General features: G+C 45.3%; 1 protein-coding gene across 3 annotated transcripts in view; it reads right to left on the reverse strand.

Moving 5' to 3' along the window:
• Nucleotides 1-646: 646 nt before the first annotated feature.
• LOC137634433 (galactosylceramide sulfotransferase-like) overlaps nucleotides 647-14,090 on the reverse strand; it is a 208,745-nt gene continuing 195,301 nt past the window's right edge. For all 3 annotated transcript variants that reach the window (XM_068366830.1, XM_068366829.1, XM_068366831.1), the window contains 2 exons: nucleotides 13,727-13,954; nucleotides 647-2,245 (listed from right to left, as the gene is read on the reverse strand). In XM_068366830.1, the coding sequence (XP_068222931.1) occupies nucleotides 1,634-2,245; nucleotides 13,727-13,954 (840 nt within the window). In that variant the 3' untranslated portion in view covers nucleotides 647-1,633. The remainder of the gene's footprint in view (nucleotides 2,246-13,726; nucleotides 13,955-14,090) is intronic.

Raw genomic sequence — 14,090 nt, forward strand, 5'->3', positions numbered from 1 at the left:
GTGTAAATGTATTGAATGGAGCTACCAGAGAAAAAGCAATATGAACATCAGGTGAGTATAGATATACAAATGAATTAAAATGTTTTAATGGTTTTTCATGACTTTTGCTTGCACACATAAGTGTTCTGCCATAATTTGGTTTCAGATATCTGTTACTCCTTGAATGCAAACTCTCCTCACTTATGGAAATAAAAAATTGTAAGTTTATTCAAACTTTAGGGTACTGGGAGGAGGGTTCTCAGTAATCACCATATTTGGTGTGAGCTAACTTTCTATCTAGGTTTAGAAGGCCACTCCTTATAGTATTTTATTCCCAATATTGTATTATATTCCTTCGACTTTGTTGTAATCCCAATATTGTATTATATTCCTTCGACTTTGTTGTAATCCATCCATTACTTGTTTTCTATCTGATGTTTCATTATTGGAAGTTGAGAAAACTAATTAAGGAAGAACAAGTTTGTTTTGATATGCAGTTCTGTATATAAGCTCATCAGACGTACAACATTTCAAAGAAAATTCTGTGATGCAGAATTTTAAAATTGCAAAAAAGTTTAGGGGTAAAATAAATTTTGACAGGATTTTTTTTTAAATATATTGCAACAACTGAACACTGGTGTACAAGTCTCAAAAATCCAACAGCTAAATTAGCAATATTTCATACGCTACACAAGTTATAAGACTGATGCTACCTTCAACCTTTTACAATCTGAATGCCAGTAGTGATAAAACAACTTTTAGCACACATTTTAGTTTGGTTTTAAAGTCATGGATATTGGGAGGTTGCATTAAATTAATATCAGTGAAGTTGGAATATTCCCTCGAACCAAATTTTTATAAATTGTAAAATATTGCCATATTTTGAAAAATATTCATTAGGAAAATCACATTTTGTCTTCACTCCCTTTGTACTGTTATAACATTTTAACAAATAACTTGAAGAATAAGTACTTGTTGATGCCATTTATTAAAATGTACTTTGTTTAATCTATTTCATCACTAGTTTGTCAAACAACTCAGGAGTGGAAAACAGTAACATAGGTTATTTTACTTGGTCAAAATAAAGCCTGCCCCTCTCCCCATATTCTGCAGAAATGGTTGCTTCTTAAAATATATGTAAGTTTCCATATATTATATCATACATATTTATTTGTACTTTGTAATAGATTTTAAGTACATGTATTTGTCAACTATTTCAATACATATGTATAGAATACAGCTGTCATTGGTTAACAAAATTATGGAATAGTTATAGTTTACAATTGAAATTTCTTGACTAATTGCAGGCATGCTGTTTTTTACACTAAATGAAGACCATGTTAAGTTACCTAAAACAAGTATAATTAAATTTTAACAATCGTGTGTATATAGCAACAAGAGGCACTTGGGTTTTTCATTTTCGTAAAAAAGCTATTTCATATCCATCAATAATTATTACTATATAATTCGTAAAGTATTACAAAAATAGATAACGTGATATGTATTTAATAATGGAAGCCATGTGCATGAAGAATCATGAAAGCTTTACATATTTACACTATGAATGAGCACAAATATGATGTGCTGCATATTTTTTATTTTCATAGTTACAATAATGGAATGAACAACTATAGTTTTCAAGATTCACAATGTGCTAGGATGTTTTGTCACGAAGCATAACTATTTGATGATTTCTTATTGTGTCTATAAGTTGTAACTCTGGCAAGGACAATATTATACAATTTTCATCTGAATTGTTAGCTGTAACATATGCACTAACAAGCCCGGAATATTCCTTAAACTGGAGTGAAGAATCTCTCCCTTTCACTTCACGAGCTCCACAGTCTTCATAATACTCATCTCTTAGACTACGCAAAGCTAATACTTCATCTGCCATTCTTTTAATACCAAATTCCAAAACTGCCCTATGATGTCGAGCTAAAAAATGGTCATATAGCAAAGCATCGGCACTATTTAGTTCTCTTAGTGTTTGTACTGTTTTGGGATCTAAAGTTGGTTTGACCTCTTGTCGTCTTGCATTTTTTGTAAACACTACCACATCATTCAAACTCCAACACAACAAATGTCTTAGAAGAATCAGCGATTCATCCATAAGTTCTGTGATCATTACCAAGTCAAAAAGATTATCCAGTTCATCAATTGCTCCTAGTAACTCTGTTACAGATATGTTATCTTCATGTCCAAAGTCAAAGAGCATCTGGTTCTTCCCAAATTTCCCTCCATACCTTGGAAGTGCCATCAACTTCTGGAAATAAAAGAAAAATTTTTATAGATTAACACACATGTCATTTATATATATCTTCAGCAATATTAAGTGAGAAACTAGACATTCTTAATGACACAGTTTTACAAATTATAATAGTTAGCAGTGCAACAATATGAATGCATCAGATGAGAAGCCCTCGATGCATATTATTGTGGACTGTATATCCAACATTATTAGCATATAATTTTTTATAATTATTTTGGCAATCATCTCTCTATACAGATTCTCATTAAATGAATTCCCTTAACGATTTGTAACCTCTGCAGATTAGGGAGTAAGCCATTGCAAATGGATAGATGAAAGTAAAATATTATTAGTTTAATTCTCTTAGTTATGAAATGTATCATTTTATTACACTTCAAAAACTATATCCATTTATGTTTACTGAATTGCCTGATAAAGTTTTGTATGAATCTTTTCAGAGTCTAAAGATAGAGAGTCTGACATGCAAGGTTTAAGATTCTCTTAGGAAACATCATAAGCCAGTGCGATGTGCTTTAGTGGACACAATTTGACAAAAGTTGAAATAGTAAAAAGAAGGTAAGAACGATAATGCTACTGCACTTTAGTTTATGAAATTAATAGTAATTTTAGAATGATCATACTCTCATTACCACTTAAACTTTGTTAATAGATAGATAATCCTTTCTAAAACTGTACTGTAGCATTGCCCCTTATGGTAACCTGTAATTATACCTTTAAAAGATTTTTAACTTAAACTCTCAGCAATTAGACATTGTCAGTATAACAACCTCAAATTAAACACATCAAAAGCAATCATAAATTGATATAGGGGGCAGGGAATTTAACCATTATAAATTATAGTTGTTCCAACACGAAGTACTTACCTCGAACTACTTTCTTAGGAGTATCTGGGATCTCCTCCCATCCGACCAGAGTTTTGTGTAGTTTACCCTAAACCCATTTTCTATGAGGGGTAACCTCAGGCGAAGTGATACGCGCCCTGAGGCTAACCCCGGGTCAGAGAGCATGCCTGCTCAGGTCTCGACTTCCAGTAAGTTCTCTGGTCGTGTCGCGATATCATCTCGCCGCTCTCCTTAATCCCAGTGTGACTTTGTGTGTCCCCGACCCTTTGTGTCCCACACGGTACCCACGTGGTCCCATTGTGCTTTCTCTTTGTGCTTTCCCTGTGCGCGCTTGTCCCGTAGTGCTTCTCCTTCATCATGGAGCATCCTCGCCGTTGACGTGGGCCTACGGCCGGCAAATCGTGTGGAGCGTTCCTCTCGAAACCCGAAGTTGACCCACACTCTTTGTGTTCCTCGTGCAGGGGCAGCGTGTGTTCCCCTTCCGCCACGTGTCCGGAGTGCGAGTCGTGGAATGAGGTGCAGTGGGTGCGGTATGGCACCAAAAAGAAGGCGACGAAGAAGGCGCCTAAGAAGCCCAGCGTCCCTTCCTCCCTTGCTTCGCCGGCGCCTCGTCGGTCCAAGCTTCTCTTCCAACCTCCCCTACCCAGAGTAGGGGACGAGGTAAGTCCGTTGCAGGGAAGAGGCCCGCGGCCCTTCCCCAAGAGTCTGATCTTCAAGACAGTGGTGTTGTGGCGTCATTCCAGGTGAGTGAGGGGCGGGAGTGTTTTCGGGAGACGGTGGCCTGGTGCCTGTAGGTCACATCTCCTCAGATGACCCCATGTGGGGGAAAAATGTTACTAATTCCTCTCCAGCCTCTTGGCCGTGTTTTTCAGGCGGTTCAGCAGCCGAGGGTGACGTCGAGAAGGAGCATTCCCCGCCGTCGGACCCCGCTGCGTGGGTTCCCCTTAAGACGCCCTTCAGGTCTCCGATGAGGATGGAGGAAGACTTCGGGACCTGGTCTCCCACGGGAGAGCCTCCTCGCTTCCACCCAGCGCCGTCTGCCGTTTTCCCGGAGGTGTTTTTGCAGGCGTCGTCTTCCACGGAGCATCGCAGGAATCCTCTTACACCAGCGAGGGAGCCGAGGTCTTCGAAGAGGGCCTATAAGTCGTCGGTCTCTGCAGAGGAGGAGCTTTCCTGCTCTTCGGAGGACGAGGCGCTGAGGAAGCTCAGGAGACGAAGGGATTAGTCACGTAAGAAGTTGTCGCGCTCTCGCTCCCCCTCGAGGTCGCGCCACTTGAGTCGGCGCCCAGGATCCCCCAAGAGCAGTGAGTGAGCGGGCGATGGTTCACCGTGACAGGCTGCTGGAGCTAGCTGCGGCACCGGGCCCTTCAAGTTGGCGTCCGAGGACGAGCTCCCCGGATAGATACTCCTCCGGCAGCAGTGGCACCAGACGGAGGGACTCATCATGGCAGGTTCCAGTCGACAGGCGTAAGACCGCGAAGGTTCCGGCTCCATCCGCCCAGCGGAGAGAGTCGCCCGTTCGGTCTGGCAGCCGAGTCCTGACCTCCAAAGGCCACCTCGCTCGTCACGAGCGGAGCCCTCGGCTTTCCTCGACGGGCAGGCCCGCAGATACGAGAACCTCCGGAAAAGATGTTGGACCCAGGACGGAGGCCCCCGTCCCGACGGCGATGCCCGTCCGTCGACGTGAACCCCCGCGAGAGCGTTGGTCCAGGACTCCCCCATGTGCGAGGTCCTCCGTCGGGGTACCCCCGTCACATGTGTCAGCGCGCCCGTCGGAGGATCTCGATGACCATGGAGAGGTGTCGGCAGCGGAGGTATTGCTATCGGAGGGTGATAGGCCTCATCAGAAGGCACCACAAGCTGGACGTGCCGGAACCCTCCTCCGAAGATGCATGGCGTTCCAGCCTCAACAGGATAGTGGACGCCCCGGTGCAGCAGCTCCTCGCCTTGGCTCTTCCTTCAGCGACGGACGTTAAGTTGGGGAAGAGTCCACGTGGACAGGATCGTGGCCAACCACGCCGAGGCGCCCAAGAGCCAGAGCGCTTCCAAGCTGCTCTAGGGCCTGAAGTCCCAGAGCAAGTTCTACCTCCCAGAGGGACAGCGAGCGGGTGTCGGTGAGCACCGTGTAGGGACAGGGAGCCTCGGAAGAGAGGGCGTCCACAGCTTTAATCTGCTTCTCTCCTTCGGAGGCGGTCATGATGGAGGAGATCTCGAAGGACCTAGTCAACGTCTCCTCCTGGTGGGATTGATGGATGTGCAGTCATCCTACGACCTGACTGTACCGGAAACCCAGGCCTTACTCTAGGAATTTATCAGTTTGGGAGGTAAGGCCCTGAAATTCCTATCCTACCAGTCGCTAGCCCTGTCCGCCAACTGGGTCCTACGTAGGAGGGACACCGTCTTAAGCAAGCTGACTAGGAGGATGCCGGACAGAGAGGCCAGATCTCTGAGGAACCTGACCCTGTGGGACGACGCGAACTTTCCCCCGAAGGCAGAGGAGGAATCGATGGAGAGAGTTCAGAGGCTGAAGGAACCGTTCGAGACCAGGCCCCACCCGGTTAGAAGGTCCTCCGTAGATGTGCCTCACTCTCTTCGGCCCGCTCCTAACCAGCCTATGCGAGATAACTAGACGACAACACGGTCCCAGTCGTCTCAGCCCTCCTGTAGGGGATCAGCCTCGACCCAAGCCGCCTATAGGCCGTCGTTCGCGGCGTCCAGAAGAGGGTGCTCAGGTCGCTCCTCAAGGAGAAGATAGGGAGGGAGGCCCCCTACTCCTGCCGAAGCCTCAGGTGGAGGGATGCCTCAAACGTTCTTGGCAAGCATGGGAAGAACACGGAGCAGACCCGTGGACTGTGACAGTACTGAGGGAAGGGTACAGGTTGCCCTTCCTAGTAGACCCTCCACCTCTGATGCCAGACCAGCAGGCGGAGTGGCTAGCCCCCAAGGATCCCTTGAAACCGTGAGCTTTGCAGGGAGAGGTCTCAGCGATGTTGGCAAAAAGGGCAATGGAACCTGTCCAGGACCCAGGTCCGGGGTTCTACAGCAGGCTGTTCCTGGTGGAGAAAGCGACAGGAGGATGGAGACTGGTCATAGACCTCTCAGCCCTCAACAAGTTTGTCTGCAAGACCGACTTCAAATTGGACACTCCGAAATCAGTCTTGGCGTCCTTGAGAGAATGGGACTTCATGATGTCAGTAGATCTCAAGGATGCATGCTTCCAAATCCCGGTTCATCCCTCCAGCAGGAAGTACCTACGGGTAAAATGGGAGAACCAAACGTTGCAGTTCAAGACCCTCTGCTTCGGGCTGTCCACTGCCTCCCAAGTCTTCACAACGGTCTCAGTCTGGGCACACGAACAGGGCATTCGCATGATTCGTTACCTGGAAGGACTGGTTGTTACTTTCAGCCTCAGAGGAAGTACTGAAGGAGCAAGGCGCAATGTGGCTGCGGTTCTGCAACCTTCTGGGGATCACCATCAACCTAAATTAGTTCCAACTGATACCCTCCACCAGGACGACCTACCTCGGAATGGTTCTGGATTCCCGGTTAGTGAAAGCCTTCCCCTCCGCGGACAGGCTGGACAACTTAGACCAGGTCCTCCGCCCCTTCCTGACGGACCAACCCAGGAGAGCGAAGGACTGGCAGAGACTGATAGGCCACCTTGTGTCATTTGAAAAACTGGTCCCCCAGGGCAGGCTATGCTCAGGGAGGTCCAATGGAACCTAAAGGAAAGCTGGAACCAAACAGATTCCCCCCACAGAGTGGTCCCGGTGTTCCCGAACACGAAACGGGTCCTGGAATGGTGGAGCTGCAGGACGAACACCCTCAAAGGGATGCACTTTGCAGCCAACCCTCCGGAGATGCCTCTGTTCACAGACGCATCGGAGGGGGGGTGGGGTGCCCATCTCATAGGGAAATCAGCAAGAGGGAACTGGACAGCCCTAGAGAAGACCCAGCACTGAGGGCAGTACAAAGAGCGTGCCAGGAGGTACACCTACTCCGGGAAAACACCGTGGCGTTGATATGCGACAACGCCACAGTAGTAGCTTACATAAAGAAACAGGGAGGCTTAAGGTCGAAGGAGCTGTGCGTCCTCACGTTACAACTTCTAGAAAGGGCCAAAGTGGAGCAGATAAGAATCTCAACGAGGTTCATTCCAGGGAAAAGGAATGTCCTCGCCGACGGCCTAAGCAGGATGGGGCAAGTGGTAGGGTCCGAATGATCTTTGCACCCGGAAGTAGCCAGGTCCGTCATTCAGAAATGGGGTTCTCCGGTGATGGACCTCTTCGCAACAAGGCTGAACACGCAGCTCCCCGTGTTCTGTTCTCCTGTTCCAGACCCAAAAGCGGCGTTCGAGGACGCCTTCCAACATCCTTGGGACAATCTCGACATGTACGCTTTTCCCCCCTTCGGGATGCTTAGGCAGGTCCTCAACAGAGTAAGAAGGAGGACAACCTGTGGATGACTTTGGTAGCATCCTGGTGGCCGGAGAGAGAAAGGTTTGTGGACCTAAGGGAGTTAGCACAACAGCTGGCCTGGCCCGGCCCGTTCCGGACAGGCCAGACCTTCTCCTGCAACCACACTTCCAAAGATTCCACGAGAATCCTCGGTCCCTCCGCCTTCACGCGTAGAGGTTATCGAGCGCCTCCTGAGGAGGGAAGGCTATTCGTCGAGTACAGCAACGAGGATGTCGGGCTACCTGAGACGGTCATCGACAGCTGTATACCCGGGGCCACTTTTACCAAATGGTGCGCCGCTGAGGACATCAGGCCACTGAAGGCCTCCATCCCGCAAGTAGCGGACTTCCTAGTTTACCTCAGGGACGTGGTCAACATGTCCATCCCAGCCATCAAGGGAGTCCGCGCTGCTCTGGGCCAAGTTTTTCTCCTGAAAGGCATAGACCTGGGTAACTCAATGCTCATTAAGAGCTTTGAGCAATCATGCCCCCCCCCCGCAAGCTGTGAAGGTGCCACAATGCGACGTGGCAAAGGTCCTGAAAATGTTATCCGAACCTCTGCTCGAACCCCTGAAAGATATCGTGGACAAGGATTTCACTTTCAAGACACTTTTCTTGCTGGCGTTAGCGTCTGCTAAACGGGTAGGCGAGATTCATGGTCTGTCCCACGAAGTGGCTCACTCGAAAGGTTGTCGAGAAGTTACGTTCAAGTTCGTCCCTTCCTTCGTAGCTAAGACCCAGAACCCTGCCATGTGGGACCCCAGATTTGAAGGTTTCTCAATTCTGGCAATCCTCCGGTCGGATGACGTGAAGGATTTGCGCCTGTGCCCCGTCAGGGCAGTGAGGAAACACTTGGAAAGGACAGCAAAACTCCGGCCCGGGATCAAAAGTCTTTTTGTTTCCACAGGCCTCGGGAAGAAGCCAGTCTCGAAGAATACCATCTCCTTCTGGTTGCGGCAGGTCATCATCAGGGCCTACAGTAAGGCAGGAAACCCAAGCCGCATGACATTAGGGGCCTGAGTACTACATTGGCCTTCGAGAAGAATATGGCAGTGGGCCAGATCCTAAAGGCAGGCACCTGGGCCAACCAATCTACCTTCACGGCTCACTATTTGAAGGACTATTCAAGAAGATCCCTGGACGGGTTCTCGATAGGTACCGTCGTTTCCGCGCTCCTAACGGTTTAAAGGCATAGCCTCAGTGATAACCGTGGATAACAAGCACAAGAGAGACAGGTTCGTTCCTTAAACCCCCTTGTACCTTCTTTCCCTTTTTCCGCTTCAAGTGGGCTCTGAGAGGGCCCTGAGCCAGAGACGAGTACCTCAACAAGAGGAAGACATTCTTAAGTGTCTAAGATGGGTTTTTGTGTAGTTTCCTCTCGATCAATTTTCTATGGGGTCAACACGACCTAGCCTCCTTTCTAGGTCTCTGGATTTTCCAAAAGCACGGTCTCAAGAACTTGTAGGACCACACCCACCTCCTAAAGTATAAGTCTCCTAAGAAAGTAGTTCGAGGTAAGCACTTCGTGTTGGAACAAATCACAAATTTTAGGTAATTTGTATTTTATCTCTAGTTACTTTCGGGTACCCACCCTGCCTTCCCCGAGTGTCCCCTGGTGTCCTTAGAGACCTTAGCTGTCAAGAACTTACTGGAGGTCGAGACCTGAGCAGGCATGCTCTCTAACCCGGGTTAGCCTCAGGGCGCGTATTACTCCGCCTGAGGTTACCCCTCATAGAAAATGGGTTTAGGGTAAACCACACAAAACTCTGGTCGGATGGGAGGAGATCCCAGATACTCCTAAGTAAGTAGTTCGAGGTAAGTACTGTTAGATAAAATACAAATTACCTAAAATTTGTGATTTCAAGTACTAACAATGATAAAGATGACAATAACAGGTGAATTCTTGTATAGCATAAATCCTTTTATGCCATTGCTTCAAGTGTTTATTCTCTCATCCTGCAGAGCCTTTTTTTATTCCCCATGGTTGGGTCCTTTGGAGAAATTTGGAAGGAAGGAGGTGCTTGAGGCTTGCGTCGGGAAGCACACCATAAGCAGTTGTGGCCTTTTTTTGAGCATTGCTACAGAGAAGCTTCTAGAGGTGTTGACTGATGCTAGGACATTTTAGAATTCCATTAATGCACCTCTAGTCTACTCATCCACCTGCAGAGGTAGTGCAAGTGACAACCATTGGTGGGTCCTTGCCTGCTGTTGGGGAGAGAACTACTTAAGGATCTAAGAAGACTGCCCTGAAGATGGTCAAATGGTGTAGAGCTTTGGATCACCCCTTTACAATTGACCATCTCTTCCTTTACGCTCCCAGTTTCCATGTATTTGGACACCTTGTGGACTAGGTATGTGCTAATTCCTATGGTGATGACAAAGTTTGAGTCGTAGAGCACCTGGCACCTACTTAGTTCCAACTCTCCAAGTCCCTCCCCGAGACATTCCAACAGATCCATATGATTCAAAATAGAGGGAAGTGATAATTTGAGGCAAATAGTACAATCACAGTGATGCTGCACGACAGTTGGTAAACATACTTGCCATCCAGTGAAAGGCATCCATGCATAGCTTTGTGGCCACAATCCCACTCGCTTTTTGGATGCAAAAGCGCTGATTGCTTTGTCAGCAAATGTCCAATCTTCAAGCTGTTACCCCTTCGTCCTTAAGGTATCACACCCTGGTCACGTGCTTGGTCCGGTATGCAAGTTCTGAGGAGGAAGAGGATTTTCCTGAAATTCACATAAAGATCTCCCCACTTGTGGGGGGGGGGGGATGAGCACCAGCATACTGTCGACTCAACGGCACCTAATTCCTACTCAGCATAAGATGAGGGTCCTGAGACCAAGTCCTTGAACTCTTGCGACTTTAGTGACCTTGGGGGAAACGGCCAAGGTGGTCAAAGCCTGCACTCTGCAAGGTTGAAGATTGATTGCAGTGTCATTTTTGGATAGAAAATTTCCCAGATCTCTCTGGTTGTCAAAATTCACTATGCCCCAAGAGATCGAGCAATAACCTACCTCCTGCACCAACAACGGCAACTACACTAGAATATTATCTACATAGTGACCATGTTGAGGGCAGTAACCACAGTGGAGAGAGACACTATCACAAGTGTGCTTTAAGAGCTGATCCATGGCCAGAGTTCAAGCAACCTCCTTGATAGAAGACTGTTTATGTTCACTCCTCTTTATCTTTGGATGTTGAATCCTGGGTTGTGGCAAAGAGCAAGTATACCAATTTTATTTTGTCATGACGGCAAGGTTGTGACCAATTCAGAGGAACGGTCAGCAAACCAAAGGACCATCTGGATCAAGAATAGAAAGAATGCTGTCACTACCCAAGTTGCTAGGAAGGTGGGGCATGAGGAATGATAGCGTTGGGAGATTGCAGCCTTCTACCTGCAGAAGAAATTGAATGTTACGATTGAGAAGTTATGACTCCTGTATGCATCAGTCTGTTACCTTTAAGGCCCTGGCCGTTCCAAGGTATTAATGACAAGAACATCATTCCCTGTCGCACCTTTTAAGTTGACAACCTCTATGGCTAGGTTTATCATGTCATTCCTCCTGGAAACAATGCATAGATCATGTTTCTCCCCTTTGCCTGCCATCCTGCCCACATCAGGAATGGGTCACTTAAGTCTGCATTACCCTCTCCTACAGCTGCCATCAGTGGGGAAGATGCCTCTCGGGACTTTGGGCCAAGCGGCAGTGACACAGGAAAGAGCTGGGTGAGGAGAGGTCAATTGGAGACTGGTCATATTAATTTATCACAATGTAGTAGACAGTTAACACCACAAATCTATCGGAAAAAGAACACAATACTTTTTGTGGATCAGAAGAGGCTGAACTTTTCCAATACCCATCAATTGGTCCTACAACCATCAATTGGGTCATACTTTTGGTCCTACAACCATCAATTGGGTCATACAGAAAGTAAAGTAACTTTGCACCTTCAGGGTAGTGCCCAGTCCAAACGTCTCCTGTGTCATGGATAGTCGGTGGCTATCGAAGCATTCACACTGTCTTTACTAGTTCTCTTATAGAGTGATGCAGGTTTTCTAGTCCTTTGGGGCATGCAGGTTAACTGCACCTATTCTTTACTGGAGGATTGCAGGTTTTCTCCCAGTATTTTTTCTGGAAGGATTCAGTGTACTCCACCAGTCTTCTTTTTTTTTGGAGGAATGTAATAGGATTGGATTGCAGGTGTTAGTCTTTTTCCTGAAGAATAAAGGATGGAATGCTGGTGCTCTGCTCTCCACTGGTTTTTCCGGAGGAATGGAATGCAGCTGTTCTCCGCCAGTTATTTTACAAAGAAATGGTCCTTTTCTGAAGGATAGGAATGCATGTATCTCTTCCAGTCCTATTCAAGAGGAATGCATATATTCTCCACTAGGTACTTTCCAAAGGAATGAAATGCAGGTATTCTCTGCTAGTTCTTTTCTGAATGAATAGAATGCAGGTGAACTCTGCCAGTCATTTTCCTGAGGAACGGAATGCAGGTGAACTCTGCCAGTTATTTTCCTGAGGAACGGAATGCAGGTGAACTCTGCCAGTTATTTTCCTGAGGAACGGAATGCAGGTGAACTCTGCCAGTTATTTTCCAGAGGAACGAAATGCAGGTTTTCTCCACCAGGTCCTTTTCTGGAGAGATGCACGTTTTCCCTCGCTACCATTTCTGGAGGATGTAGCTTTTCCACCCTTGGTCCTATTCTAGACGGTTGCAGATTTCCACCGATTCTTTTGAGGAGTAATGGAAAGTATATTTTCTCTCTTCAGCCACAGAAATTCATGTTTTCCCCCCACTACGGTTTCTGGAAGGATATATAGGTTTACTCCTAGATCTTCTCTAGAGATGCAGGACATCTCCCACTGACCTTTCAAAGGGTACATATTTATTGTGAAAGCCAGTTTTATCGATGGGTGTATAGTGACCTTAGCACTATTTATAAAATACTTTATTTGTTTTTGCTAGTTTACTTCCACGTTTACCTTAGCTTTGGTGAGGAAATACATTTATAAGGAACAATTTTTGGTTCTCTGGGAATTAAACCATTTTTGTATTCATGTTCTCCATATATTTCCAGGTATGTTTTGTCACTTATCCACATAAATCTTCAGACCTCTGTTGCTACCTGGATATAGCTTTTCCTAAGGAGAAATTATCATTCTAAGGAGTTAGAGCCATGGCAAGTCTCTCCATACCAAGAGATTCTCAAGTTAAACCTTAGATATTTAGTGTTGTTAGTAAAGCAACTTTCTCACAATTGTTCAAGAGTTGCTGTCTTTAATTCTAACGGTCAAAATGGTTGGAAAAATGTAGTAGTTGCCTATCACTGAGGTACAGGATACACTGGTGGTGGCAGGTGTTTTATTCAAAATATTGTTATGGTTTATGAAGCTTTGCCAGTTGTTATCATGGACACCTGTCTAAATATAAGATCACAATCATTCGACCAGTTTATCTCTTGGAATCCAACAAATTTTCAGGTTTATTCATGAAAGTTCTTCTTTTTCAAAGCCCTTTAGTAGATGTGTTTACCACAGTAATAAATTTCAGGCTTCCTTTGTAGCGTTCTCTTGAATGGTTTTGGTTCAGTAGTGTACTTCTTGACCAGAAATCCCAGAGGTTCTTCTCCTTTGCAGAGGTAAATCTCTCATTTCCACCATTATTTTAAGTTATAAGCAATTCTGATTCACTCTGTATAGACTTGACTTCATTAAACTACAGAGATTAGGATGTCTATTTAATGAATGGGCCTAATTATTGTTAAAACAAAATCTATGTTGGGTAGCAATGTTATGATATGTGGGGTCTAGGGTTGTTAAAAATTATAATTAGCAAAGTTCTAAATACAGAATAAAAAATATTAACATTTCATTATTTTGCCCTATATTTCTTAAGTTATCATTGAGGAGCAATTGTGTTTTTTCGTACGGCAAGAGAATTTTATATGAAATCTTAGTTCGTGCAAAAAAAAAAAAAAAAATAATCCTACTACAAAGTGTATATCACAGTTTCTTAAAATCTTGTTCTTTGCATTACGAAGCTCAGTTAGCAGTAATTTTGTATATATGATATGTAAATGAGGTCACATGAAAGCTGTGTTAGGCCAAAGTATGAAATAGTGAGATATATTAATTATAAATGAACATGAACTGTGTTAACACTTACTGACATAGGTTCTGTTACATATTCAGAGAGCTCTAATCCATATGCATTCTTCATGTGAAAAAAATTGAAGAGAGACTCGTACAAGGTTGCTGGATCCCTAACAATAGTTATCCATCGGGTATCGTTGTGGAGTACCAGGTTGTGTTGAAGGACATTGAGGCGTGTGTGAACAGCAAAAATATCCACCTTCCCCTCCAATGGCATAAGTTTTCTTGGGATCATACTAGCCTGAAGAAAACGAATAAAATTCTCATTAATTAAAGAACATGAGTAAAATTTTCATTAGAGTTAAATGAGACAATTTTGAAGATATAGGTTTTTTTATATATAAAATTGTTTCCATGAATTACTAAAGTTAAACATA

Source organism: Palaemon carinicauda, chromosome 44 (assembly GCF_036898095.1).
Source record: "Palaemon carinicauda isolate YSFRI2023 chromosome 44, ASM3689809v2, whole genome shotgun sequence".
NCBI lineage: Eukaryota > Metazoa > Arthropoda > Malacostraca > Decapoda > Palaemonidae > Palaemon > Palaemon carinicauda.